The sequence below is a fragment of the Monodon monoceros genome, unplaced genomic scaffold (genome assembly GCF_005190385.1).
Source record: "Monodon monoceros isolate NGI ecotype Baffin Bay Population unplaced genomic scaffold, NGI_Narwhal_1 Super_Scaffold_5, whole genome shotgun sequence".
Lineage (NCBI taxonomy): Eukaryota > Metazoa > Chordata > Mammalia > Artiodactyla > Monodontidae > Monodon > Monodon monoceros.
Window position 1 is genome coordinate 76,157,514 of NW_021703782.1, and position 23,467 is coordinate 76,180,980.

At 52.3% G+C, this 23,467-nt stretch overlaps 3 protein-coding genes across 9 annotated transcripts; all 3 read right to left on the reverse strand.

The window, feature by feature from the left end:
• Positions 1-615: 615 nt before the first annotated feature.
• Positions 616-7,701, reverse strand: FANCG (FA complementation group G). 3 transcript variants are annotated; one of them, XM_029201604.1, is made up of 15 exons: positions 6,576-7,701; positions 6,327-6,433; positions 6,051-6,141; positions 5,176-5,307; positions 4,742-4,944; positions 4,100-4,235; positions 3,792-3,922; positions 3,545-3,691; positions 3,259-3,410; positions 2,820-2,886; positions 2,272-2,561; positions 2,074-2,120; positions 1,742-1,897; positions 1,159-1,282; positions 644-1,029 (listed from the first exon to the last, which is right to left on the reverse strand). In XM_029201604.1, the coding sequence occupies exons 2-15, from the start codon at positions 6,420-6,422 to the stop codon at positions 921-923; spliced, it is 1,881 nt and encodes a 626-aa protein (XP_029057437.1). In that variant the 5' UTR covers positions 6,423-6,433; positions 6,576-7,701; the 3' UTR covers positions 644-920. The 3 variants fall into 3 exon arrangements, 2 of the variants coding, with proteins under 2 accessions (XP_029057437.1, XP_029057436.1); XM_029201603.1 differs by having other exon boundaries at positions 6,327-6,493; XR_003790650.1 differs by having other exon boundaries at positions 616-1,029; positions 1,159-1,250; positions 6,327-7,701.
• A 254-nt stretch (positions 7,702-7,955) lies between these two features.
• PIGO (phosphatidylinositol glycan anchor biosynthesis class O) lies at positions 7,956-15,954 on the reverse strand. 5 transcript variants are annotated; one of them, XM_029201597.1, is made up of 11 exons: positions 15,918-15,954; positions 14,643-15,154; positions 13,921-14,063; positions 13,585-13,724; positions 12,760-12,919; positions 12,368-12,547; positions 10,596-12,120; positions 9,823-10,026; positions 9,391-9,605; positions 8,710-8,780; positions 7,956-8,556 (listed from the first exon to the last, which is right to left on the reverse strand). In XM_029201597.1, exons 2-11 carry the CDS (start codon positions 15,151-15,153, stop codon positions 8,295-8,297), a joined length of 3,411 nt encoding a protein of 1,136 aa, XP_029057430.1. In that variant the 5' UTR covers position 15,154; positions 15,918-15,954; the 3' UTR covers positions 7,956-8,294. The 5 variants fall into 5 exon arrangements, with proteins under 5 accessions (XP_029057430.1, XP_029057429.1, XP_029057432.1 ...); XM_029201596.1 differs by having other exon boundaries at positions 14,643-15,183; positions 15,918-15,948; XM_029201599.1 differs by lacking the exon at positions 15,918-15,954 and having other exon boundaries at positions 13,585-13,708; positions 13,921-14,037; positions 14,643-15,911.
• A 3,806-nt stretch (positions 15,955-19,760) lies between these two features.
• STOML2 (stomatin like 2) lies at positions 19,761-23,329 on the reverse strand. The gene is made up of 10 exons (XM_029204021.1): positions 22,930-23,329; positions 22,553-22,690; positions 21,984-22,083; positions 21,808-21,866; positions 21,615-21,716; positions 21,335-21,469; positions 21,031-21,175; positions 20,831-20,910; positions 20,467-20,595; positions 19,761-20,041 (listed from the first exon to the last, which is right to left on the reverse strand). The coding sequence occupies exons 1-10, from the start codon at positions 22,972-22,974 to the stop codon at positions 19,904-19,906; spliced, it is 1,071 nt and encodes a 356-aa protein (XP_029059854.1). The 5' UTR covers positions 22,975-23,329; the 3' UTR covers positions 19,761-19,903.
• Between the last annotated feature and the right edge of the window lie 138 nt (positions 23,330-23,467).

Below are 23,467 nucleotides of genomic sequence, written 5' to 3' on the forward strand. Positions count from 1 at the left end.
CAGTTCCTCAGGGCTTAGAGATATATGCTTCCTCTTACCAACAGGTATTAATATTTATGGCTAAACGAGGGAGGGCAGTCAAGTCCAGAGAGGAGTCAATAGGCAACTACAGAACACACAGCAGATTCAACAGAACCCGAAGCAGCAAGAAAATTGTAGGCTGAGACTTGAAGTCCTCGGGCCCAAAATGCCAGCTAGCCCTGACTATATTCAATAGGCAGCTTTGGGGACCTGTTGACTGAATTCACCCTTTACCCCCTATCCACACAGACACATTTGACTGAGACAGTGGAAATCCAAATCTGGGATGAGGGAGGGGGTGGGGAGTCATTCTGAGAGACTCAGAGGTCTGCTTGTCTCTCTGCTCTAAGAATCAGATACTTGCCCTTCTCCTGAGGGCACCACCTTCCAGACATAACTCCACTCATTCTGTCACCTCACAAAGGATCCTGGGCTTTGGGGTTTTACTTTTAGGCAACAAGAAGGACTAAATGCACTGCCACCTGAGTAAGGATTCCTGTAGCCCTTTCTCCTGAGGCTCATAAGGTAGATGATGTTGGGAGAAGGTATCATAGACAACCAGCACTCAACTGAATCAGACAGCTTTGTCTTCCCACTCAAGTGTACGTAGTAGGCAGACAAGAGATAGGCATGAAATTTTACTCAACACATGAAAAGGCAAACAGGAAAAAAGGTGCTATGAGCAAAGTCAATGCCTTGTTGGTGGAAGGGGGGCTTCTTCTGGAACCAGAACAGCAATAACCAGACCAAATTTTGGAGAACTACCACCAGCCTCTCCAATGCCAGACTTATATTGGAATGGTCAGCTCCAGCCATGTTCCCCAAGGACGGTATAGCAGAAAGCCCTCTCCACAGATGGCCCACTGAGGCCCCAGCTCAGGTTCTTTGAAACGTGGCAGCTACAGGTCACAAGTCTCCAGCAGAGACGTCCGAAATTCCTCAAGAAGGGTTTCACGGTCAGGGGGATGGATCCAGCCCAAACAGGTTTCTAGGTACAGGGGGAGAGACCTGAAAGCAAAAAGGGTGATGTCTAAGGGAGGACAGGCAGAAGACTGCACAGCCATTCCCTCCCTTTCATTCACCACCACTCGCAACAGGCCCAAGGACTCCAGGACACCAGCTGCCTCTCAACCTCACCATGCAGCATTCTCCTGTGGCAACTCAGTTTGGGCCTCCAGCCTCCGCCAGAGAGCAGTGGCCTCATCCCTCCGATCCAGCCTCCTCAGAGTCTGAAGCAGGTGAAAGGAAGCGTCTTGATTACCTGTAGCCCCACCCCAGAGTAGAGAGCCTTAGAACTTGACACAAACTTAAGCACCATTTTATAAAAGGGAAAGCTAAGGCCTAGAACAGGGAAGTGTCTTGCCTACATGGTACCAGGGGTACATCACTGGCAACCATGCCTAGCCCTGGGTACTGCCTGCCCAGGACAAAGGGCCCAGCTGACCCTGCTCCTGCCCAACACATTCTCAGCACAGTTATGGTCTCTGTGTCTGAAGACATTGGGAAGCCTAGAGAACTCCTGAGAGGCCTTCATACACACTTGTATATGTCTTCCATATGTCTGCACACCTGGATATATCCCTATATATATACAGGCACAACCCCATTCACCCCTCCTATCAAGGAACATCACTCTTACACTAATCCCCAAGTACCTCCCCCACGGCCCTCTCTGTCCTTATGCATCTGTGCATAGCTGATGTCTTGCACATGTACATACCTGGGCACACCTGCACACTGAGAAGGAAGTCCTGTAGGGCTTTGGTATCCTGGCCACTGGCCACCCATTCCAGTCCACGACTAATCAGGGCGGCTGCGCGAAGCTGTTGTAGTGCCACATCTGATGTACACCCCTGCTCACAGCTGGAAGCAGGCCCTGGGGACCACTCCCAAAGTCAAGACATGTGTTCCCTGCCACACTGTCACCAACACCTCAAGTCCCCTCTCTATCTCTTGTGTTTGGAGTCCCTTTCTCTTAAATCTCCTGGTGGGCTAGGACACATGGAAAGGAAGCCACCACCACCACAGAGGAAAACTGAGAGTCTAGATCACCTTGTTCTTTATCCGTGGGTGTGGCCTGGAAGAGCAGCTCAAGGCACCTGAAGTGGGACACAGAGCAGGGGTAAAGAAGAGTCAACCTCAGAAACTCTAGGGTGAGTAGATAAGAATGGAGCTCACCAACTCAGGTCCCAATTAGAAAATTATCCCTCCACATTTCCTGGAGGGTCCTGGTTGGCTTCCTGGGCTCACCGGCTAAATTCACTAATTGCCTCCTTTTGGGCCCCCAGTTGCACCCGAGCGTGGCCCTGAAGCAAATAGGCGGCAGAGACCCAGGGTGAGCAGTGTGGTAACTCTCTGGTTCCTCTTCTGGCATCTTCCCACAGCCGGGGCCTCTTGGGACGCAGGGATGACATGCGGCTAAGCAGCTCCTCACACACGGTCAAAGCATCCTGGGCTCGGCCTGCCTGAATCAGCGCTGCTGCTGCCTCCAAGAACACCTCAGGCACACAGGGTCCTCGGGGGCATGGGGGTGGGGAGAACTGGGGTGGGAGGAGAATGCAGTGTCTTGAAGAGACATGAGCCACCACCCCCAACCTCTTCACCAGGCTCTGTATCATGCAGAGACCACCCATTGCTTGCTGCCCAGATCCCCCGTTGCTCTGGGAACCTTCCCAGTCTGGTGCCCCAGATTGGACAGAAAGAACAGCAGAGGAAAAGTCAGAAAAAAGCAGTCCTGCTCTACTCCAAAGGAGACTCCAACCCTCCCACCCCATTGCAGAGAAACACGACATACCCACCTTTGGCTCCAAGCCATCCAGCAACAGGGCCAGCAGGTCCAGGTAATGTTCTGCAGCATTCTCTGCCCTGAAGAGTCATAACCCATGAGCCTCACCTTAGGCCATAGCAGGGCACTCCAAGGACTTTTAGCTAAGGACACTGGGGTGTGGGGAGGGCGAGGTTTGGGGACTCCAACACTGGGGCTCAGTATGGATCTCTACTACTTACAGACTGGATTTGGGAGAAGACTTTAGAGTTTTCAAGATACACGAGGTTAGTGTCTGGGTAAAGAATCCTCAGCTCAGGTCCAGCAGCAAGGCAGGAAGCTGAGAGTGGGGAACCATGTCCTGCCCCTGACTTGTCCATTCACCCCAACCCATAAGAACAGAAGCAGAGTCACAGCACAGGGGAGGCGTCAGAAGTGGGAAGAGGAGCTCAGGTGAGCAAGGTGAACCTCACCTTCCCGTCTGTAGGCATCGGCTTGCCAGCAGGTACTTGGCCTGGCTCTGTGTGCCACAGTGAAGGGGTGAGGCTGGGTCAGGTCGTGGGAGTAGTAACTCTACCTCAATGAGAAGCTGTGGGGCTTCAGGGATATGAGCAACACTCAAGGCCTAGAGAGAACAAAAAGAAGAACGTATATCTATAATCCCTGAGAACCATACTTCCTTCTACTTATACCTTGACTAGTTACCCCAACACAAGCATCTCAGCAGTCCCCGTATCTTCGCCCGACACAGTTCCTTACCTCAACCAGCAGCTCCAGACACTCAATCTCTGCTGCCGTGTTCTCCAGTTGCCGATACAGCCTGGAGGCCTCCAGAAGCGGGGGACCCCAGGTTGATTCCCCTTTTAGGGCTGCAACCAAGTACAGCAGAGCTCTCTGTGGACTGCCCTAGAGTGGTGAGAGGACACAAGCCTCAGCTACCCTCACAAAGCAGAAAGCTGCTCCTAACACCCCTGGTTTCCCCAACCCACCCTAAGACTGTCTTTACCATCTTACGAAGACAGGTTCCCAGGGCTGTGTACACCTGGACCAACACAGGCCGTGGGCACAGACCTGAGGCCGCTTCATGCAGGCTGCTCAGTGCCCTGGGCAGGTTCCCTGTGATCAGCTCCTGGAGGCCTGTGGGCAACCAGGGTGTGAGCTTAGAGAGGCCAATAGGGCAGGGGGCATGATGGGGAAGAAGAGCACAGAGAAGCTCTACTGAGCTGAAGGGTAGAGGATAGAGAAGACATGAGCCCAGAGGACCCCTTAAGACAGGGAGTGGGGAAGAAGGGACAAGTCAGATTGCTAGCTGGCCTTGGCGATAAGCAAATGCTGTCAGAAGGACACCCCTCAAGTTCTGGGCATCCTGCAGGGTCAACGGAGCATCTGACTCCTCAGCTGGGGGCCTCCAAGTTTTCAGGAGCAGCAGCAGATCCTCAGAGGCTCTGCTCTGGGGAAAGAAGGATGATCAGAGGTTCCAAGCCTGTAACTACCCCTTCACCTATCTCAGTCCACCCTGGCTGGACTTTGAACTTAAGGATCCTCCTGATTCTTGTTCCCTCAATTCTAAGAGATCGATAGCTGTGGGGCAAGGATAAAGGGAGGAAGAAAAACCTGGGGCAGAGATGATCTATTTTAATGAGTCTCCTCACTCAGGATAAGCCCACGAGGACACAGGGCAACGACCATGTTTGGGTTACTGATGAAAAGACTGAGACTGGGAGGTGACTTCAGCAAGGTCATGAGAGCTCTAATTCTACCCAAGATAATCAAGCTCCCAAGAGAATCCCTCCAATGAGGAACAAACCAGAGCAAGGTCACCTAAGAGTCCCTGAGAGAACCTGGGTCTTCTGAACACCAACCCAGCAGCCTTTCCAACACATAATGATGATACTGCAGCTAGGAAGGGTGGGAGGAGGAAAGAGACCTTTAGATCCAGATCACTACCTGAATTACCTGACTAACATTCAGGGTCTGCAGCAGCAAGGTCAGGTCCCCAAGACGGTCAGTGCTCAGCCAAAGGGCAGCCTGCAGGCCAGCAAGGTGGTGAAGGGCGGGGAGCAGCTCCGGCAGAAGGGAGGAAACATGGAGGACGGAGTCCCACAGCCCCCTGAGCCCATGTTCCAGCCTGGCCTTCAGCTGCTCCTGGGTCTCCAGCACTGTAGAGTATACATACACATACAGCTGAGGTGGGACCTCATCTCTGGCTTTTCTTCTCTGCAGGAGCCCAAAGGTCACAAAGGTGCTCCTGGTCCGAGGAGCACATGGAGGATCAGAGAAGGGCATCTCCGTGGAGGTGACAGATTATGTTGCTCCTCCTATCCCCCTTGCAAGAACTTAAGCCCAGCCTGAGGCTGGCAGGGGCATGGAAGGCAATTTCTGGCCCTCACCTCTCTCTAGGCCCTGCTGGATATCCTGTGCCAGGTCCTCAGTGAAACCCTGGGCCAGGCTTGCCCTCAGGGTAATGAAATTGCAGATGACAGTCAGTTCCAAGGGGAGAACAGAAACAGCCGCAGGGAGCCCTGGAGCAACAAATGCTGGTCTCACATACCACTCTCAGGTGAAAGAGATCACCCCACCCCAACCAAAATGGCCTCAATAAAGAACCCACCCCTTGGAGACTTCCCTGATGGCGCAGTGGTTAAGAATCTGCCTGCCAATGTAGGGGACACGGGTTCAAGCCCTGGTCCGGGAGGATCCCACATGCCTCGGAGCAACTAGGCCTGTATGCCACAGGTGCTGAGCCTGCGCTCTAGAGCCTGCGAGCCACAACCACTGAAGCCCACGCACGTAGAGCCCGTGCTCCACAACAAGAGAAGCCACTGCAATGAGGGGCCCGCGCACCACAACGAAGAGTGGCCCCCACTCGCTGCAACTGGAGAGGGCCTGCACGTAGCAACAAAGACCCAACGCAGCCAAAAAAAGAAAAAGAATCCACCCTTTGGACAGAGAATTTGGAAAGGGCAGGTTTTCCAAACAGACCATCCTGGAGACCACTTCTTCAAATGCTGGTGTGTGTGTGTGTGTGTGTGTGTGTGTGTGTGTGTGCACTTCTTCAAATGCTGGTGTGTGTGTGTGTGTGTGTGTGTGTGCACTTCTTCAAATGGTGTGTGTGTGTGTGTGCGTGCACTTCTTCAAATGCTGGTGTGTGTGTGTGTGTGTGTGTGTGTGTGTCTGTGTGTGTGTGTGTGTGTGTGTGTCTGTGTGGAACTGCTCTCTGGCTGTGGAGGAGGAGAGTGACCATCCTGGGGAGGGCGCTACTTACCCTGCAGACTATGGAGGAGTCCCCGGAGCCCTTCCAGTGCATCCTGAGCCAACTGCTGTCGCCTCGGAGACAGACCTGAGTCCTGAGCAACCTAACAAATGTGGGGTGGGGTACAGTCCTTCCCTCTCCCCTTGCAGCTGTGGCAAGGGATGTCATTCACCAGCCATTTCTGGCTCTTTAGGGGAGGTCACGCTCCTAAAGGGTGCGTGAATCCACGGCATACCCCTTTCCTGGTATTTTGAGGTTGCAAAGCGAGGGTCCCAGCAACCGCGTTACCTTGGCCTGTTGAATTAGTTGGTCATTCTTTTCCCTCCACAGGTCCAGGCAGCTGGCGTGTGAGGCTGAAGAGCCCGGAAGGGTCCTGTGAGCCATGGCGGCCGAGACTGGGCCCAGACACGTGAAGAGTGCCGCTGAAGGGTGAGCCTGGCCCCTCCGACGCCCCACTGAGAGCGGAGAGGCCTATGCACTTCCGCACCCCGCCAAGGTTCCTCTGCCCCCCTCGGGGTTCCAGCCGGGGTGGCCTACCCTTTCCGGGAGAAACGGACACCCCGCTGGCTGCCTGGCGGGGCTTCTACCTCCGCCTCTTCCACCCGCGCCTCAGATTGGCCCGGCCGGCAAAATGCTCGGCTGCGGTTGGTCGTCGTCAAGGGTTACTCCCCGCGGGAAACTGGAAGAAGAAACGAGTCGGGGCCAGACCAGAGGGGAAGGCAGAGGCGGGCCAGAGGCCGGGGGCGTGTCTGAGTGGGTAGGTCACACGGCTCGCAGTTCCGTTGCTCAGCCCTCGCGGAGGCCAAAGCCTTAAGTCGACCTCAAAAACCCGGAACCCGCGGCTCAGCTCTTCCCTTGCCGCCACACAGCCAGGTCGGCCGGGGATCTCCCCCGCCGCGGAGGACTGGCCCGCGCGATGCACGCTGGGAGTTGTAGTATCGCCGGGAGCCGCCACAAAAGGTCCAGCCCCAGAAGTGTCTTCAAAAAGAACTGACCTGAGACCGAGGCCCTCGGTAATCGGCCCATCCTACCTCTGCTCACCATGGAGCACCAACACGCTCACCACAGTCTGCTCAACCACATGCAGTCCGACTAGCTGGCAGCGCAGCCCTGTGCCTGTGCAGCCTGCCCTGCTCAAATATACCTGCCCAGTCCTTTCAACATATGGAGGTAGAATTGGAGATCCGTACGCAAAGAAGAAACAAGCTGTGACACTTGCCATCTATAAAGTCAACTCAAAATGGATAAATTGGACTTCATTAAAATTAAAAACTCTTGTGCTACAAAGACACCGTCAAGAAAATTGAAAGATGTAAGTTAAACTGTTATGCTGGACACCTTAAACTTATCCAGTGATGTATGTCAATTATATCTCAATAAACTGGGAAAAAAAGAAAATTCAAAGATGTCAATTATACCTCAATAAAAAAAGAAATAAAAGAAAACTCAAAGAAAAGTCACAAAGTGGGAGAAATTATTTGCAAATCATATACGTCATCTCTTCCTGTCCTGGGCACCCTCAAACCTCAAACCCCAGTCCTGACCCTTCTCAGAACCTCTTCCCCACTTCTTTGATGGATGTTTCCATGAGGATTTCATGCCAGCACTTCAACATGACACAGGAGTGGTGAGGTGGATGGAGGGCACAGGAGACGTGTGAGGAGCATTAGACTCATACAATTTTGGCTTCAAGTCAGGAATAATCAATGGGACAAGGTGTGTTAGATGGATGAGTAGGTCTGATAAAAGGCAGCATAGGTTGGGAAACCAGGGAAGCCTCCACAGACGTGAAGGGCAAAGGTGTTCTGAAGTGAAAGGACACAGTTGAGGAGGAGGAGATACAGCACTATTGGGGCTTTAGACAGTGAAAGTCTGTGTGCTCCATGATGCCTGGGCCTGTCTTTTCAGCCATCTCTGTTATCAGCCAAAGCAAAAGAATTTAATAAAATATGTTCCATGGCAAAGGAAAATGGCAGGTGGAATAACAGTACTGATTTGGGAGGAGTTGGGAGAAGTGAATTAAGACAACTCCAACCACCTCCCAGAGTTCTCAGATGTGGCCAGGTCTCCATAAGACGGCTGATCCCATTTGTGCCTGGATGAGGGGAGACTGACCCTCCACATATCCCCTACAGGACAGTGGGGGCTCCCCCACACCTCAGACACACATATTTACATCATTATTTTATTCCACTTCGGAGGCAGCCCCTCAGTCTCTCAGATGTATCCAAAGCAGGAGTTACGGATTAGGCTCCACTATGATTTTGAATTATAAAATAATGAAGTCCCAGATGCCAGTAGATCCTGGCTGCATGGTGGTAAGAGGTGTGACTGAGCCTCTCTTGCAGATGATCCAGCACCCGTATAGACCAGGCTAGATTGTTCTCCAGCTCTCTGCTGGGCCAGAACTAACTGCCTGAACCAGGAGCTCACAGCACCATCCACTCGCATCACCAAAGCTATGCCCAGGCAAAGTCCCACGCTGCTCACAATGAAGCCCATGGCCTCAAAAATGAACCTGCAAAGAAAGGTGGAGAATCTCAAAGGACACAGACAGGAGGTCTAGAGCCTTTTCCCTGCTGAGGCAAAACCTTGTCCACTCTGAATGTTCATTGTTTGCTCCAAGCTTCACCCTCCCCCACACCAATACTTCTCAAGCAAATCCACTCACTTGGGGGCAAACACCTTCCAGACCATGAGATGCCTGCGGAGGATGGAGGCTGCCAAGGCACAGGCCAAAATCTAAGGGAAGAGAGGAGGGGTCAAGTTATTAAGGAAGGGGGGGAGGAAGCAGGTCGTATAGAGAATTGCTGCAGGTCCCTGTGAAGAATGGAAGGGGAAGGAAAGTAGTGTGTGTCAGTGGAAAAAAACCCTGGGTTAGGAGTTAGGAGGCCTAATTCTTTTCCTGGCCCAGCCACGACTTGCAGTGTGACCTTGGGCAAGCACTATTCATCTGTGCTGCTGACACTCAGGCTCTGCCTCCCAGGGTGGAGGGAATGTCAGAGTCACACCTTCTGCCTCTGAAGGAAAGGAAGATCAATGATCACAGATTGGGAAAGAATCCTGGCCATCACCTCAGCTTTTCCAGTCTGTCCACTAATGGAGTAATCCCCAGGTGAAACCATCAGGTCCAGATCTAGCTTGTAGAGAGGAAACAATCCAAGACTAGGATGAAGGAGACCTAGGTTCAAGTCTTAGTACTGCCATTTGAGGCCACTGGCCTTTGGGCAATCACTTTACTTATCTATACCTCAGTCAAGGCTCTCTCCTAGGGTTTTGGCAAAGTGTGAAAGAATGTGATGTACAGCATGAGAAAATATCACTAACTCCATGATCTCTCCCCTGCACCCACCTGAATACCAAGGACAAAGAGGTACTTGAGGCCCAGCTGCAGCAGCGCTGCATTGAAGTGGTGAGGCGCATCCCGGAGCCGCATCTCCATCAGTGGCTCCTCCTCCTCCTCAGGCCTGACTCTGGCCTCAGCTTCATTCCCTGGGGGCTGCCGCCTCTTCCGGGGCCCTTGACTCTCACAGAGAAAGGGCCAGAGCAGGAGCAATGGGCAACCTACTGCCTCAGAGGAAGGCAGGGCTAGAATCAATGGAGGACCCAGGGACCAGGCCACCCTGGCCCCCAACTACCCTAGTTGGCTCAGCCTCCAATTAGCAAAGGCCAAGGGGTGCCAAAGATCTAACAAAATCACATTTCCCCACTCAAATCCTGGGGTTTCCTTTCCTTCCACGAAGCCAGAGTAAACAATGGAAGCAAGGGAGGAATGAGGAGGTACCTGCAAAGAGGATATGGGAGGCAAAGGTGTTGGTTCCCACCAGCAAAGCAGACAGCCAGGTAAAGTCATGGCCCTCTGGGACTCCCACGAAGGCAGCATGCCAATGGATAGCTGGAAAGACGGGCTGGTGACCCGTGGAATAGAAGGTCTGTGTTGCCATGAAGGCCCAAGCAGAGACTGCCTGCCAAGGCACAGTAAAAGGACCTGGGGGAAGAGATATGCCTCTTTACAGTCACATCCCACTCCCTAACCCACAGCCCACTGCCCCAAGATCATATACACCTACGACCTTAGTGCTGTCTCTTACACACGAGCATGCCCATCACCCCAAGCTTCTAACAGTCAACACTCTGTTATTCTAATTCCCTCCGTGGCACAAAGCCCCACTGCTCTAATCTGTGGTCAGCCTCTTTCTCTCATATACACACAGCTCACTATGAGTGGTGAATATGCTCAATTCACCACTCTCATCACTGGAGAATCAGGAAATGCGCTCACGAGGATGTAACATTTCCTTAAGAATTGAGTCTTGGAGTACTGTTTGTCTCCCTCCTCCATGAACCCTGCTGGCCCTGAAAGCCAATGGGAGGGATCAATTAGCTTGGCTACAGCAGATAAGAGACAGGACATCAGGAAGACCCTCTCAACTGTTGGGGCATGAGACCCTGTATCAAGGTGAAGAACCTGAGGAGCAACACCTCCCTGAAATTAAGAGGGGCTGAATTCACATCACTACTGTCCTTGGATGAATCAGGGCTGAGATATGTATTTACCAGGGGTGGTGATGGGTATCCCAGCAGCAAGCAGATGCAGGAGAAGGAAGCTCTGCAGAAACAGAAGCAGGAACACAAGGCTAATGCGCTCTGCATGCAATAGCAGAAGTGGAAAGGCCAAGAGGGTGAGGGCCGTGACCATAGCAGCTGAGTAGACACTCCCCAACTGATAGGCGGCCACCGTCAGGGGGCCCTGAAATTTGGTCCTCTCTAGCCGGCCCCGGAACTCCTCCTGCATGTGTCGGTAGATTTGAGGAACCACATAATCCAGGTCAGCCTGAGAAGTGGGGGGGCCTGAGAAGGGAGTGAGGACAGTCCTGGTCCGTGGAGCACCCGCTGCAGCTTTCACCAGCACCGTCACAGGCCTCCAGAGCAGCAGCATGAGCCCTGAAGCAGCCAACCCGGCCACAGCCCTAGGTAACATAACTGACGCCCCAGCGACCAGGGCCCGGAGACGTGGGGGTGCTTCATCCGCCCCTGATGCCAAGGCCCAGTAGGCGGCAGTGCCTAGTCCCATCAGCGGCAGCCCCCAGCGCACAAAGAGCACAGGGGGCTCAGGGCTCTTGAGATTACCATAGCGGCGAAGCCACAGGCGCACGGCAGCTAACAGGGCCGCCAGAGCCCCCACACAAGCTCCATACCACACATTCTTGGCTCGACCACCCACCATGGATGCCAGGGGACTCAGCCAGGGAGAGGAGCTGCAAGCAGGCGTCTCTTCAGGGCAGCGATGAAAAAGCCCAGCTAGCCTTATACATAAAAGCAACCCAACTCCAAGCCCCAGGGCATGCGTGCCATTGTGACGTGGGGGGCCTGCTGGGGTCAGAAAGCCAAGGCGAGGTATTGTGAGTAGCTTAGGTGGCAGCAGCTTGCCCTCCCAGTGAAGCTGGGCAACCAGGAGCAAGATGAGTGAGATCAAAAGGAAGGGGGCGGCCCTGGCCTCGGCTATAACAAAGCTATCAGAGAAGAAACCAGCAAAGCGAATGAGCAGGAGTAACAGGACAGGCCCAGGCATGGGAAGCAGGGCTGCCAGGGGCCTCTTAGCTCCCCAGCTAGCCCAGGCTTTCCACAGAAAAGGCAGAAGTGAGCCCACTGCAGCCATGGCCCCTAGAACCACTGAATCCAGCTTCAGCCCAGTAGTTGCCAGGAGTCCAGCACACACTAAGGCCCCAGTCAAACCCCAGGCCATGGGTATTAGGAGAGGGCGGAAATAGAAGCCTGGGGATGCTGCCCACTGGGATACCAGTAGGCAAAGAAAGCAGGTAGCAGCCAAGAGAGCAGCACCCCCTGCCATGCGGACCAGAGAAAAACGAGCCCAAGACTCAATGCACATGGCCCGAACTCCCCGGAGGAACTGCTGCAGCTCAGTAATCACAGTCTGTAGTGCTGCCTCAGCCCCCTGGGGGCTCTGCAGAAGCCGCTGGTAGTCAGCAGAAGCTTTGGAGAAGAGGTTCTGCAGTCGATGAAGCTCCTTAACTTGGAGGTCCTGAGCAGCAGCTGAGTAGGTGTGAAGAAATCGGGACACCTGGCAGAAAAGATCAGAGACCAAGGGGAAAAGCTCAGAGACGTGAACTGGGACACAGACAAGGACAAGTATTACCATGTGGGGTACCTAGAAATCAGGGACCCAAACTCCGTCCAGGACAGGGAGAGAGGGCGTACTTGGCTATGGAATGTGATATTAAGACTGAACAAAGGACAACAGAGTGGGTCATTATGCTTCTCCCATGCTCAACCTAACTCTGTCACCTGAAGGCCAGCCCATTACCTACCTGCTGGGCATTGAGATGGAGAGCTGAGGCTTGGGCCAGAGTAGAAGAGTGAGGCTGGGAGTCTTCAACCTCTGAGAACACCTCAGCTATCACCTCCCCGATGTTCCCAAATGGGATGGGCAGGCCCAACAGCAGGGCCAGCGTAGGCACAAGGCTGATTTGAGGAATTACCTCTGGCTCCTAGAGAACAAGGACAGGGGTCAACGGGTTCAACAAAAAGCTGAGGTCAGTTGTTTAGGATGGAAGACATAGGGGCCTAGGTAGGAAATAAGAATGGGGGATGCCCAGGGTTATGAATTTGGGGGCTTAAAATGGAGGGATCCACAAGGATGCTACGATTATGATGCGGACTGAATAGCGGGAAACCACACAAAGCACAGCTCAGGCCTCACCTCTGGTGGGGCGCTGGGGAAGAGGGCTGTGGGACTATACAGAAAAAGTGCAGCTGAGGTCTCCAGCTCACTGTCCCCTCCATGGTTCCCACTCGTGGTCATCCCATGGTCCCCAGTCACTACCAGCAGCGTGTCATTCTCCAGACGCTCCACGAGTCCCCTGGGGGCCAAGAAATGTGTCAGAAGGTAGGGATAATGATTGTTCTCAGGGACTTCCCTGGTGACGCAGTGGTTAAGAATCCACCTGCCCATGCAGGGGACACGGGTTCGAGCCCTGGTCCGGGAAGATCCCACATGCCGCAGAGCAACTAAGCCCGTGCGCCACAACTACTGAGCCTGTGCTCTAGGGCCCGCAAGCCACAACTACTGAAGCCCACGTGCCTAGAACCTGTGCTCCGCAACAAGAGAAGCCACCGCAATGAGAAGCCCGCGCACTGCAACGAAGAGTAGCCCCTGCTCGCCGCAATTAGAGAAAGCCCGTGCGCAGCAACGAAGACCCAACGCAGCCAAAAATAAATTAATTAATTAATAAATTAATAAAAAAAAGATTTTTCTCAGGGGCCCATTCACCCCCAGCCAATTAACTTCCACTAGTAGGGCCTAGACCTCTGGCAAAAAAACACTTCTTCGGTCATAACCCTACTGCCCAAAATCACATGCTAAGTTACTCAAAACGGATGAGGCCCCTAGCTTCAGAAAAAGGCCTAGAGAAGACAGAATTCAGCCAAGTAAGAGTTCCAAATAAAGATTTTTTTTCTCTTGGGACCATATATTATGAGATTCTCAGACAAAAACCCACTACCCCAGCCAATATCCCACACTCACTGGATCACCTGGTCCATTTGGCTAAGTTTCTTGGCCATTTCAGGATGATGAGGGCCATGCTTGTGGCCACAGTGATCCACACCCAGGAAGTGAGTAATCAGCACATCCCATTCACCACTGTCCACTGTGAAGGAGAGAACCTGAGCACAGGGGACTAAGGCCCACTCCTCACCCCCAGCCAGGCTCTGATGCTCCTATGTCCAGGGGCACAAGCCCAGGCCACTGCATCCATGGGAGGTTCAGAATTTGTGGACTGACGTAGCCCTCCCCAGCTCCCAGTCTTAGGCCTGCCTCTGGCCCCGTGCTCACTGATTGGGTAGAGGTGTTCCAGGATACCATTGTCCACTGTGTGTAGGTCTCTAACATCGAAGGACGGGAAAAAGAAAGCTTGGGAGAAAGCTCCAGGAAAAAGATCGTTCCAGGTTTCATCTCCCATGAAGACCACACGCCTTCCTGCAGGGACATGAGTGGGTCACAGCCTGAGCAGGAGTCAGGAGACGGGGAAGAGGAGAGGCCTTTTAAAGATCTATCAGAAATCCCAACCATGCACTATAAGGCATAGCAGTTCCATCCAAACAACTCTTTATCCTTCAAGGCCTAAAATTTTCTGCCAGGAAGCTTTCCCTGGTAACCATACTCCACCCAGACCTTTTACTGCTTATTCCTATAAAAAGCTCTGCTAGTTCTCAGCCCCTGGCTACCTCTGCTGCTCTATTTTTCCTGGGTACATATTGCTTTTTCCCAGTCAGTGAGTGGACGGGGCCTGGACCCTCTGCTCTCTTCTCCACGCTTTTGAAAATACCAGACCCACATTTTCTTTTCGTCTCTCCCCTGCCCCTTTACTGAGAGCTCGCCCAAAGTAAAACCAATACCCCATGCAGATTAGAAACGCCAGAAGGACAGAGCCCGGACCTGAGCTCCCTGCATACAGAGCCAGGGTCTCTTTCTCCTTCCTGTACTCCTAGTCAAGCAGGCAGCTGGGCACCCAAAGTTCTGGCTCTCTGACGTCTAAAGAAATTTGCCAAGGTACTCCTGGCCACCAAAGAGGCCTGACTAACCTGTACTGGTAAGCTGCTTAACGAGATTGTCTTCCGCTATGGCGTAGCTGGCAAAATTACTGCCAGCGTCAATAAAGGTAGGCAGTGAGCCGGTGGTGAGGGCCTTGAGGCGCTGCATGGTGGTGGTCGGGGGGTCAACCTTGGACTGGTAGAGCCTGGCATGGTGGGGCTGAATTTCCAGGATCCTCTGCAAGAAGCCCAGTTTGCCCAGGAAGGGCAGGGAGACGGGAGGCTCCCCAGAAACATGTGAGAGCTGGGGCTGGGCAAAGTCAAATCGCAGAGCGTCTATCAGCACCAACACAAGCCGGGAGAATCGGGAAGCCATCCAGCAGGCCCCGGGCTCCCCTCGGCTCCCCCATGGCAGGGACCCAGGGCCTGGGGGCTCTTGGCAGCTGCTATGGTTGGTGAGCTCCAAACGGGTGAGCAGGAAGCCACTGGTGAAGAGAGCAATGCCGGCGTAGAAGAGGAAGCCCACCCAGGCCAGGAAGAGCAGCACTGAGATCTTCCGCATCCTGGTGGTGGCGGGGGAGGGAATTCATAACTGTGAGGCAAAGAACCAGCAGATAGTCTAGTCTCTCAACACAAAGCCCAGCTAGAATCACTTCCTCTTGGAAGCCTTCCTGAAGATAAACAGTCCCATAGCCAACCCAATGCAATGTTCCTCTCCACCAGTTATACCAGAGTTTCTGAAGGCGAGGTGCGCAGACTATGGGTATCAACCTGAAGCAGCTGTTTTAAAATGGTGATTTCCAGGCGCCACCCCAAATGCCCTGAATCAGGATCTTCGGGGGTGGAGCATAGGAATTTGTACGCCAGGAGATCCTAATGATGGAAAACACAGCCCACGAGGGAAACTTATTCCAAGTGGTAGACTGCTTTCTGACAGCCCGTTTCTCCTCTCTCCTCGCCAATTTCAACACCCCTGGAGTGGCCAGGGCTCGCAGCCGCAGGGGAATCCCGAACAGGCTGATGGCGCCGCCTGGTGGGGACCCAGGGGACGAAGGGAAGGAGTCCTACTCCGCTTCCGGACAGCCAGGATCGCCAGGAGACAAGAAGCGCGACCTCCCCGGCGCAGCAGGGCAGAGGTGCGAGGTCTTGAGGCAGTAGGGCCTCGCTGGGACCCAGACGTCCGGATGGCTCTGCCTCCTCGGCCTCCGGCTCGGCACCCTGACCTGGGTACGGGGCCCGCTAGACTGCGAGCTCTGAGTGGGGTGGAAGGGCCCCCAACTTCAGGCAAAAGCGAGCGCAAGGGGATTTGGGGAGACCCTGGCTCACCTTGAATGGCGCCCGGAAGTGCAGCGTCGGCACCTGCGGCCTGGCACCACAGAGGTGCGTGCGCTGGCTAGAGCGACCCTCGGGGGGTCCCGATCGCCATCTGCTGGCGCCTCCGAGGAAGTTCGGCAAGGAACGCAAGGCTGGCCAGAGACGGGAGTTTGATGGGAGAGTATAGTAATTTAGAATTGGGAGCAAGGCACTAAACTAGAGGAGTTCAGGGAGCCACTGTCCATTCTTGGTTAAGACTAAGATCTAAGCCTCTGGAACCAAACTTAGCTTGAATCCTAGCCCTGCCACTCACTGTCATTATTGGGCATTACCTCATCTGTAAAATAGGGATAATATTTATTTCCCCCTTTTTGCCAAGCTGACTCCAGCTGATAGATTTTATTATTCATCCTTTCCAAGGATGAATCTTACAACTCAGTAATAAGACAATCCAATTCAAAAATGGGCAAAGAGGCACAACATTGTAAATCAACTATATTTCAATTAAAAAAAATTTTTTTAATGGGCAAAGGATCTGTATAGACATTTCTCCAAAGAAGGCTTTTTAAAATTTTTGGCTGCGTTGGTCTTTGTTGCCGTGTGCGGGCTTTCTCTAGTTGCAGCAAGCGGGGACCACTCTTCGTTGCGATGTGCAGGCTTCTCTTTGCAGTGGCTTCTCTTGTTGCGGAGCACGGGCTCTAGGCACGCAGGCTTCAGTAGTTGCAGCATGCGGGCTCAGTAGTTGTGGCACAAGGGCTTAGTTGCTCTGCGGCATGTGGGATCTTCCCGGACCAGGGCTCGAACCCGTGTCCCTTGCATTGGCAGGCGGATTCTTAACCACTGTGCCACCAGGGAAGTCCCAAAGAAAATATATGAATGAACTATTAACACATGAGAAGATGCTCAACATTATTAGCCATCAGGGAAATGCTGGAGATACCACTTTGAACACAGGAGGATGGCTATAATAAAAAAGATAAATAACAAGTATTGATGTGGGTGTGAAGAAATGTGAACCCTCATAAACTGCTGTTGGAATTGAAAAATGGTGCAGCAGCTTTTGAAAAGAAGTCTGGCAATTCTTCCAAAGGTTAAACGTAGAGCTACCATATGACCAGCAATTCCACTTGTAGGTATATACCTAAGAGAAAAACCTGTGGCCACACAAAAACTTGCACATGAAGGTTCATAGTAGCATTATCATAGTAGCCAAAAGGTGGAAACAACCCAAATGGCCTTCACTGATAAATGGATGAACAGAATATGCTATATCTATACAACAGAATATTGTTTGGCCAATAAAAAAAGGGATGACGTACTACAAGTGGTTACATGCAACTACATGAATGAAACTTAAAAACACGCTCACTAGGGGACTTCCGTAGTGGTTCAGTGGCTGAGATTCCACGCTCCTGATACAGGGGGCCCAGGTTCGATCCCTGGTCAGGGAACTAGATCCCACATGCCACAACTAAAGATCCTGCATGCTGCAATGAAGATCCCGCACACGGCAACGAAGAGCCCGGGTGCCACAACTGAGACCTGGTACAGACAAATAAATAAATATTTTAAAAAAAAACATGCTAAGGGAAAGAAGCCAATCACAAAATAGCACGTATTATTCCATTTACATGAACATGTAAATCTAAAGATACAGAAAGTAAATTAGTGGTTGTCTAGGGTTGAGGGGAGAGAGGAGTGACTACTAATGGGTACAGCGGTTTTGTGGCGGGGTGGGGTTGGGGAGCAGTGATGAAAATGTTCTAAATTGTGATGGTTGCCCAATTCTGTGAATATACTAGAAATTATTGAATTTACACTTTAAGCAGGTGAATCACATTGTATGTGAATTATATCTCAGAAAAGCTACCATTTAAAACAAAAAACCTCTCCAATGGTTTCTCATCTCAGACTAAAGCCTAAATTCTTGCAGTGGTTCTACATGGCCCTACAAATCTACACACTGACTCCCCACTTCCTTCTTTGATTCATCTAGCTGCCACTTGTTTCCTTAACTCAGTTCCATCCACTGTAGTTGCTTTGCTCTTCACATTACAAGGCAGCCACGCTCTGCCTCAGGACCTTTGCATTTCCAACTCCTGTCAGCTTTACTCCCAGATGCCCAAATGGGCCGTCCCCTCCTCATCTCCCGTTGCGGAGCACAGGCTCCGGATGCGCAGGCTCAGCGGCCATGGCTCACAGGCCTAGCCACTCAGCGGCATGTGGGATCTTCCCGGACCGGGGCACGAACCCGTGTACCCTGCATCGGCAGGCGGACTCTCAACCACTGCGCCACCAGGGAAGCCCTCCCTTCCTTTCTTTACTTCCCTCTCTAGTACAAATCATCAGCATCTGAAATACTATACATATTATTAATGATTTGTCCCTTCCAAATAGAATGTAAGCTCATTGAGGGTAGGGAATTTTGTTTTCTTTATTACTATATCCTCGGTGCTTGGCATATAGTTGGGATTCAAAAAAATCATTAAATGGATAAATGAATAAATTCTAATTCAGAAATATGTTGAAATATCCCTCCACCTTCATCCTCAAAGCCCCTTACCTATGTTCAGGCCTCACCACCCTCTCCAGGACCACTGAAGTAGCCTTCTTACTGTCCTTCCAGCCTCCCATCTCTCCTTCAAATCCCCTGACCACATTGCAGCAGGACAGCTCCATCTGAAACTCTGATGTGATTACCTTAATCTTCTTAAAATTCTTCACAGGAAGGGAAAAAACCCTTCATGCCCCCTGATCCCCAGATAAAGGCCAAACTCTTTCAGGACCCTATCTCCCTGAGATTTGGCCCCTGCCACATAGTCACACCCCCTAACACCCCACCCATCAGCCACAGAGAACAACTGTGAATACTCCAACTTCTCTGGAGCTGTGGGCCTTTGCATATTCCAGTCCCCAACCGTAGCCTGATGAAAGCATTGATTTTTCCAGCCTGAGCCCAATGTCCGAGTTAGTAACCTTGCTGCCCACAAAGTGACATGATCCTCCCCCAAGGATCCCTCAGCCAGAACTTTCCTCCACCTCAGCACTTATCACTTTGTAGCTCTGTTTCCTGTGAAAACAGGGACCATAAGATTTGGGTTCTCCTGTAGCACGGAGCTTGGCACATGGTAGACATCATTGAATGTTTTTTTTAATTATTTATTTTTTTACACAGCAGGTTCTTATTAGTTATCCATTTTTTACATATTAGTGTATACATGTCAATCCCAATCTTCCAATTCTTCACACCACCACCTGCCCCCCGCCACTTTCCCACCTTGGTGTCCATACGTTTGTTCTCTACATCTGTCTCTATTTCTGCCCTGCAAACTGGTTCATCTGTACCATTTTTCTAAGTTCCACATATATGCATTAATATACTGTATTTGTTTTTCTCTTTCTGACTTACTTCACTCTGTATGACAGTCTCTAGGCCCATCCACGTCTCTACAAATGACCCAATTTCGTTCCTTCTTATGGCTGAGCATTGAATGGTTTTGAATGAACGAATGAGTGTCCTCAGTCCCTGAGGACCCTTTGAGCACTACTCTACCAGGACAGTCCTCTTTCCCATTAAAAAAAACACCAACACCTGCTCAAATTCACAGCCCTACACTTAGCAAGAGGGGGGACTACACTCCCCAGCTGGCAGTTCAGTAGACATGTGGTTTAATCCTTCCACTGTATCCCACAGCTTCTCCTGAAGACAGGCAGGATGATTTCCCTTTACATGACATTTAATCTTGCTCATGGAGGAATCAGTCCCCAAGACCTGACAGGACTGGAGGTGGCAGTGGTCATCCAAGAAGAACACCGGTGACTCTCCCAACTTCATTCCCCAATCAAAGAGGACAGTTTTGGTTTGCCATTGGTGAGTTTATTACATGATTAAAGTTCAAATAAAAAAATAATAACCAAAATCTTGGCAGGGAGGCTAGAGCCAGAATCTGGGAGTGCTGCTTCCCTGTCCCCAGCCTCCCTGACCAAGCCCAGCTCCATTAACTCAGCTTGACTCGATCAAGTTCCTCATCAAGACTTGCATCTGTGCTCTGGACATCTCTGCTGCTCCTGCTGGAGACTGAGTCCTGGGCTCCTGGCACCGGGGCTTTGGTGAGGGCCCCATACACACCCATGGCCTGAGGAGAGGGACAGAGAGAGAGCCATGATGACACATGGCAGAAGGCATAGCCCAACCCACCAACGGCTCAAAGGAAGAAGGTAGAGCCAGGGCCAGTAAGCTTGTTTTTCCTTTCTCTCTCTTAAGCCTCAGTCTTAAAAGCTTTGGAGTCGGTTCTAGGAATGTTACAAACTACCAGAGCAGGGTCACCCTCAAAATACTAATACAGGCATCTGCAAAAAAAAAAAAAGAAAAAAAAAAAGAAAGATGTCTCAAGAGGTTCCCTATTGCTAGGGATGACTGGGGGTGTCTCGTTCAGGGGATGAAGAGAGATGTAGGTCTCAGGGCACTCTAGAGGACTCGATGGGGAAAGTGATGGTGGTGGTGGTAGCGTCTCAGTCTCTGGCATTGGTGCTCTATGCTGGGTCTTCAGGGTGCTCTAACCTGAGCCACCATACTGGTGACGTCGCCAGGGTTGGAGGGCAGCAGGATAGTGTTGGAGTCCTTGGCCAGTTTAGAGAATGCGCTGACATACTGCTCAGCCACAGTCAGTGAGGCTGCTGCATCTCCATTCTGTGGCCACAGGGAAGATAAAAATCAGAGATCACAGACTTGGATGGGGGCGGGGGAGGAAAGGAAGTGGAGAGAAATCAGGTTCCTAGAAAGAGGATATGCAGATCACAATACAAGAGATCATGTAATGTGGCTCAATGGAACCAAAAAGGCAGGAATTTCTCCCAAGGGTAGATGAGAGAACCTCTTCTACTGCCAATTCCTGATCCCCAATCCCACCTAGGGGGTCTCTCACATGTTGTGTCAGAGCTGCAGCCAGGATGCGAATAGCTTCAGCTTTAGCCTTGGCCTTGGCCAGAACTGCACTGGCCTCTCCTGGAAGAAAAGAGACAGAGCTTAACCTATGAGGTCAGGGTACCCCAAAAGCTCCTGTCCCAGTACCAAGCCTCAAAGACCCATACCCTGTTCATCACTCAGCCTCTACCCTCTGCTGACCTGCTGCCTGATTTATTTGTTCAGCCTTTTCTGCCTCAGAGGCCAGGATCTGTGCCTGCTTCTTCCCCTCTGCCACGTTGATGGCCGACTCTCGAGTCCCCTCAGACTCTAGAACTGTGGCCCGTTTCCGCCGCTCTGCCTCCACCTAGAAGCCCCCAGCAAGCCCCATCAACAAGAAACCAGAGTAAAAGTAAACTCTTACACAGACCTGCAATTGTACCCATCACAACAGGGAAGGGAGTCCAGGTCCCTATGCAACTGGAGCATCCTGAAGTACTCCACCTCATCCCTCTCTGGCCCCCACCTGCATCTGCATGGACTCTTTCACCCGGGGTGGCACATGGATATCCTTGATCTCATAACGGAGGCAGCGGATGCCCCAGCAGTCAGCAGCCTGGTTGATAGCATCCACGATGTTAGCATTCAGGGACTCCCGCTCCTGGAGGAAGAGAGGTGTAAGCTCCATGGCCTCAACCCAACCTTCAGGGGGCTAAACCGAGAAGGTCCCGGAACTGATCCCCAGAAAGGACTGAGAGTGCCAGGTATGTGTCTTCAAACCCTAACTCTGGCTCAGATCCCCTTACCCGGAAGACTTTGTCCAGAGAGAGTTTGCCGAGCTCTGATCTCATGGTTGTCTGAGCTAGCTGGGTGACAGCATACTCAGGGTCCTCCACACCATAGCTTGCCTGAAAGGGGCATGGACAGTGTCAGTAGCTTGCATGCAGGATTTTAGTGAGGAGAGCAACTCAGGAGCTGAATAAAGCAGAGGACAGGTACCTTGTAAGGGTCCATGATGCGCAGGTAAAGGACTCCATCGATTTGCAGAGTTACATTGTCTGTAGGTGCAGGAGCAGGAGAGAAAGGAGGTCAGGCCTCCAGGTCCCAATCAGCTCTTTCTCCTGCAACCACATCCTAATGGCCTCAGAGCACCCATGTCACCCCGCACCCCTCACCAAGAGTCACGGCAGACTGCTCAGGCACGTTGATGACAATTTCCTTGAGACTCTGCACATATCGGATCCGGTCTAACACAGGGATGAGGATATTCAAGCCCTGGGAAGAGGAGTTACAGGTCTTCAGAAGGATGGGGGGCTGTAGGGTTGAGATCGAAGCTAGGCCTGGAGTGGGTAGGGAATCAACATAGATTCTGCCCAGAAAAACAGAAGGCTTGGGGTGTCACCGGTACGTAAGAATATAAGGATAGGAATGTAAGGCTGGATCTCTGAATGGAAGGGACAGTCAAGGAGATGGGAGCCAGCAGAGTAGCCTTTTCCATGCAGACAGGTGGAGCTGAGAGGATTAATAGAAGAGATTCCTAATGTGGGGCCTGTGGGATGCTAGCGCAATGGGAAAAGGTGGTAAGATGGGTATGACCGTCAGCAGTCTGGGCCCTGCCAGGTCTGGCCTGGGGTGTCAGAAGCCAAAGGTGAAGGCAGGCCCCAACGAGGTCTCACCCCATTCCCCCATGTCGTGAGGGAATTGGGATTCAGGCTGGCCCGGGGTGGGCAGAAGAGGTTCTCACAGGCTCCAAGATGCGGTGGAATCGGCCCATTCGCTCCACCACCCAAGCCTCCTGCTGCGGCACAAACAGCACCACGGTGTTTCGGGGCAATCCAGAGGAGGCGCGGCGCGCAGCGCGGCCAGAAGCCTGCACGGAGCCCTAAAGGGAAGACGAGGATCAGCAGAGACCCAGTCGGCCGGGCACCCCGCCCCTCTCGGTGCCTGTCCCGGAGGCATGTCCCTAAACCGCGACCGTAAAGGGTTCTCGGAAAGGAACTCAGGCGAGTACCATAACCTCCGATCCCAGTTCTCTCCCCACACTTAGAATCTGGCCCCTTCCCAGTTGAAAACCCAGGTGATCTCTGGCCCGACCCTTAGAAAAGGATGCCTTGCACTCACCCTCAGCAAAAGGGCCCCAGACGCCCGCACCGAGCGCGCCAGCATTTCCCACTGCCACAGCGGCCTCCGGAACCAACGAGACGCGGAGCAGAGCGGTCGCTCTAGATGCCCGGACCTGAGCCTTTCCTCCCGTATTTCCACTCCCCCGGATGTACTTCCGGCCTTCCCTTCCCTCTTTCACATTCAGCCAATCAGCGTTACTCGGCAGAAGCGTGCATCAAGTTGCTCGCTGGGAGACGCAGACTTTCTAGAGAGGGCTCAAGCCTGGAGCTTTTTCTTGTTCTCGCTGTTCAAGCCCAAGATCCCGAACACGGTGACCAAATGGAGGCTACTTTTCGCGTGCTGGTGTCCCAGAAAAGCTTCCCACAGAATTCTTTATCCCCACTGTGAGACTCAGTTTACCCTTCTGAGCGTATAATCGCCATCTTTCACCATAGCGACGAGCGATTGGAGCTGACTCATTGCCGTGGTTGCCATAGTGACATTCTCTGGTAGTCCTGCTGTGCTGTACCCAGCCCTCCCACTGGGGACCGACCCC

Excerpts from the sequence above, each read along its gene's own strand:
- FANCG (XM_029201604.1), bottom strand. The coding sequence starts at position 6,422 with ATGGCTCACAGGACCCTTCCGGGCTCTTCAGCCTCACACGCCAGCTGC. Across the intron at positions 3,692-3,791 it reads GAACCTGTCTTCGTAAGATG|GGCAGTCCACAGAGAGCTCT; the intron begins GTAAAGACAGTC and ends TCACCACTCTAG. Across the intron at positions 1,283-1,741 it reads CAGTGTGCAGGTGTGCCCAG|GTAATCAAGACGCTTCCTTT; the intron begins GTATGTACATGT and ends GTGGGGCTACAG.
- STOML2 (XM_029204021.1), bottom strand. The coding sequence starts at position 22,974 with ATGCTGGCGCGCTCGGTGCGGGCGTCTGGGGCCCTTTTGCTGAGG. Across the intron at positions 21,717-21,807 it reads GCATCATGGACCCTTACAAG|GCAAGCTATGGTGTGGAGGA; the intron begins GTACCTGTCCTC and ends TGCCCCTTTCAG. Across the intron at positions 20,042-20,466 it reads TCACCAGTATGGTGGCTCAG|GCCATGGGTGTGTATGGGGC; the intron begins GTTAGAGCACCC and ends CCCTCTCCTCAG.
- PIGO (XM_029201597.1), bottom strand. The coding sequence starts at position 15,153 with ATGCGGAAGATCTCAGTGCTGCTCTTCCTGGCCTGGGTGGGCTTCCTC. Across the intron at positions 13,725-13,920 it reads CCTACACACAGTGGACAATG|GTTCTCTCCTTCACAGTGGA; the intron begins GTATCCTGGAAC and ends CCCTGTGCTCAG. Across the intron at positions 12,548-12,759 it reads TCCCCAGCGCCCCACCAGAG|GAGCCAGAGGTAATTCCTCA; the intron begins GTGAGGCCTGAG and ends CTTGTTCTCTAG.